At 33.5% G+C, this 2,999-nt stretch overlaps 1 protein-coding gene across 1 annotated transcript; it reads left to right on the forward strand.

Moving 5' to 3' along the window:
- Positions 1–507: 507 nt before the first annotated feature.
- On the forward strand, positions 508–1,542 carry LOC137938185 (uncharacterized). The gene is made up of 4 exons (XM_068783178.1): positions 508–732; positions 799–1,017; positions 1,102–1,230; positions 1,333–1,542. Exons 1-4 carry the CDS (start codon positions 523–525, stop codon positions 1,540–1,542), a joined length of 768 nt encoding a protein of 255 aa, XP_068639279.1. The 5' UTR covers positions 508–522.
- The last annotated feature ends 1,457 nt before the right edge of the window (positions 1,543–2,999 follow it).

Consider the following 2,999-nt stretch of genomic DNA (forward strand, 5'->3'; position numbering starts at 1 on the left):
ATTCATATATTTTGTTTTTTTTCTTCTTTTTTTCATGGAAACCCTGGGGGATTCTGTGTTTTGGTATCGTGGCATAAGAATCTCATTTCATCAGGTAAACGTTATCGGTTAGCAAGAATACTTGAGATCCTCTGAGAATGAAAAGCAAGAGGATTGGTTTTCAATAATTTCATCAGCTACAATCTGTAATTTGTTTTGGTTTATTGCATGGCATCTCGAGTAAAATTCATTATCTCCTTTTTATGGTATGACCCTTTAGCTTTCCTGCTTCTTTCATGGTCTCTCTTTGGGTTTGAGGTTGGTTCTGCATCTTCAATCAACTCGACATTTGTAGTTGTACAGTATTTAAACCCGTACTTTTTAGTAATCGATCGATGGGAAGGACTGTTCATCTCCAAACACAAGCCATTTCTCAGTGGAAGGAATGATCTTTTGCAGGTATTGAACGAATTCACCCATGTAAAGCGAGGGGAAGTGAGCAATACCGAGTTCAAACCAGTGCTCTCGGGCATTCTTCTCGGCATGGCCGCCGGCCTCAAGCGAGATCCCATAGTAATACTAAGGATCGACGGGCAGGAACTGTCGGAATCGGCCGACAGCGCCCGATTCCAGGCGGAGGCTGTCGTCATATTCTCACATATAGAATCGGCCGATCGATCGCTTCGCGACTGTATCATCACCGCTCTTGGACAGCTGACCGTCGATCATGGCATGCCTCCTCCTGATTCCTGGGTAACTTCAGAAACCTATTTCTGTTTCGCAATGAAAAGTCGATTCAAAAAATGATTTTTTGTTCAGGTAACAAGTAATGTTATCGAGCCAGCCTTGGAATCGTGCAGTGTGGATCAATACGAGAGACCGATCAGTCGAGAGATCTTCTTGGAGGTGTTCTATAAGATTGTATTGAACATCTCTCAACGGCTTAAAGAGCGGCCAGTCATCGTGGCTCATAGCGAAAACACTTTTGATGGGAGTGACATAAGGAGATTGTCATCCAACAAATTCGAATTGGATAAGGTGGTTAAGATTTAACCATGGCCGTCCTTGAATTTGGCCCTGCTATGTTCATGAATCTTTACTTTAATTAGTTTTCTGTATCAGCTATTGGGTACAGCGTGGGCGGACCTACCGAAAGATCGGAGTCGAAAGACAACAATGGAGTTTCTCCGATCGGCGTTGGATGGCATAGGCCTCACCGCCAATTTCCCGTCATACGGTGCCGTCGATCAGGTACTCGTAAGCTTTGGATGACTCAGTTGACGCGTCGGTAATGGGATGATTAACTCGGCTTTTCAGATTCCGAGTCGAATTGATGGTTTTGTTTTTGCGCAGATGGATAAGGTGGTGGACGAGTTGCTGGAGATGGTGGTGGGTACGGGTGACGGGAAGCCGATTGAGGAAGAAGAGTTTAAGAAATTGATGGAGGAGATTTTGGCTAGTGTGATGCTGCAATTAGAGGAAAATCCTATCGCCGTCTCCGCCAACTCGGTCGTTCATGAACCGCTGTCTGCGCCCGCCTCCATCTTGTCTCCGTCGTCTTGAAGCGTCTGCGTTGTCGGATATTGTTTATAACCAGTCGCTAGAGTGTTAATGTACTCGACTATGGCCACTTTTTACTGAATAAATGAAACACAATAAGATTTTTTTACCGTTTGGGCTTTCATATGAAATTATAATAATAAAATATTTTGAAAGATTTAATTTTTATAAGATAGTTTTATTTAACTTTTCTATTAATAAAATAAGATATATTTTAGCTTGTCTAAATTAATAAATAATTAAATATATATATAATAATAATAATAAATATAATGCTTATTTTTATAATATCCAAATGCTTATTCAAATTGTTACTTTTACAACATCTAAATTCTCACTCATAAATTAGTAATTAAATATAATATTATAAGATCATTTTACTTAACATTTTTATAAATAAAATAAGATAAAATTTTAATAAAAAATTAAAATTAAAATAAGATAATTGATTTAATTAAATATATAAAAATAAAATACTTAAAAAGATGTGCACTTTTATAATATCCAAATGTTTAATCAAATTGTTACTTTTACAATATCTACATTCTTATTCTTAAATTAGTAATTAAATATAATACTAAAAATCATGAATTTATAAAAATATATAAAGAAGGAATTTTATTAGATAAAAATGCTCTGATAAATTTAGATTTTATAAGATATTTTTATTTTATGTTTTCTATTAATAAAATAAGATAAATTTTTAAAAGTGAACAATTCATATAAAAAATTTCAAATTTTTTTTACTATCAATATTAATATATTGATTATTTTTCTTGTGAACATAATATAATGTTAATTTCACTTATTTGATTTGTAGATAAAACCTGAAAAACAATTATCATTATATTAAAATCATTGTGATATATATTTTCTAAATGGCATAATAATAAAAAAGAAATAACACAAGTATAACACATTTAAATATTAAGGGGGGGTTAATCAACGTTAAAGTTGAAGTTGAAGTTAAACTTCAAATTCAAGGCAATGATTTAATTCAACTTCAACTTCAAGTTGGGAGTTTAGTGTAGACGAGTTCAAGTGCACTAGAAAACAGATTCCAATGTTAATGCCCCAAAATGAAAAATATGATGTAAACATGATAATGAATATTTTTTTATAATATACTTAAATAAAACATATACCTAAATAAATAATTAACCAAAATAAACATGGTTACTACACTAATATTAAAATATATTAATATACTAATTAATGAATTAGGGTTTTACCAATCTATAGAATTCGGGTACTTCAGCATCAAACATGGATCAAAATGCATATTCGGTTCAAATCATTTCTCTGAACAATAATATATGGACAAATTTTTTGTTACTCACCAATTCAATTCAAAATGACTTTTAGAAAGCCATAAAACAAAGGAAATCTGTATCCCTTCCTACTGTATGTTCCGTATTATGGAAAGCCCTGAACCAAAAGGGGCGAATGGAAAGCAGAAA

Source organism: Aristolochia californica, unplaced genomic scaffold (genome assembly GCF_029961685.1).
Source record: "Aristolochia californica isolate CCGP_79_NKW_82.1479 unplaced genomic scaffold, dmAriCali1.0.hap1 SCAF_8, whole genome shotgun sequence".
Classification (NCBI taxonomy): domain Eukaryota; kingdom Viridiplantae; phylum Streptophyta; class Magnoliopsida; order Piperales; family Aristolochiaceae; genus Aristolochia; species Aristolochia californica.

What these genes read in the sequence shown, in the direction of transcription:
- LOC137938185 (XM_068783178.1), top strand. Translation starts at nt 523, where the DNA reads ATGGCCGCCGGCCTCAAGCGAGATCCCATAGTAATACTAAGGATCGAC. An exon ending in TGCCTCCTCCTGATTCCTGG is followed by an intron (nt 733 to 798) that starts GTAACTTCAGAA and finishes TTTTTTGTTCAG; the next exon opens with GTAACAAGTAATGTTATCGA. An exon ending in CATACGGTGCCGTCGATCAG is followed by an intron (nt 1,231 to 1,332) that starts GTACTCGTAAGC and finishes GTTTTTGCGCAG; the next exon opens with ATGGATAAGGTGGTGGACGA.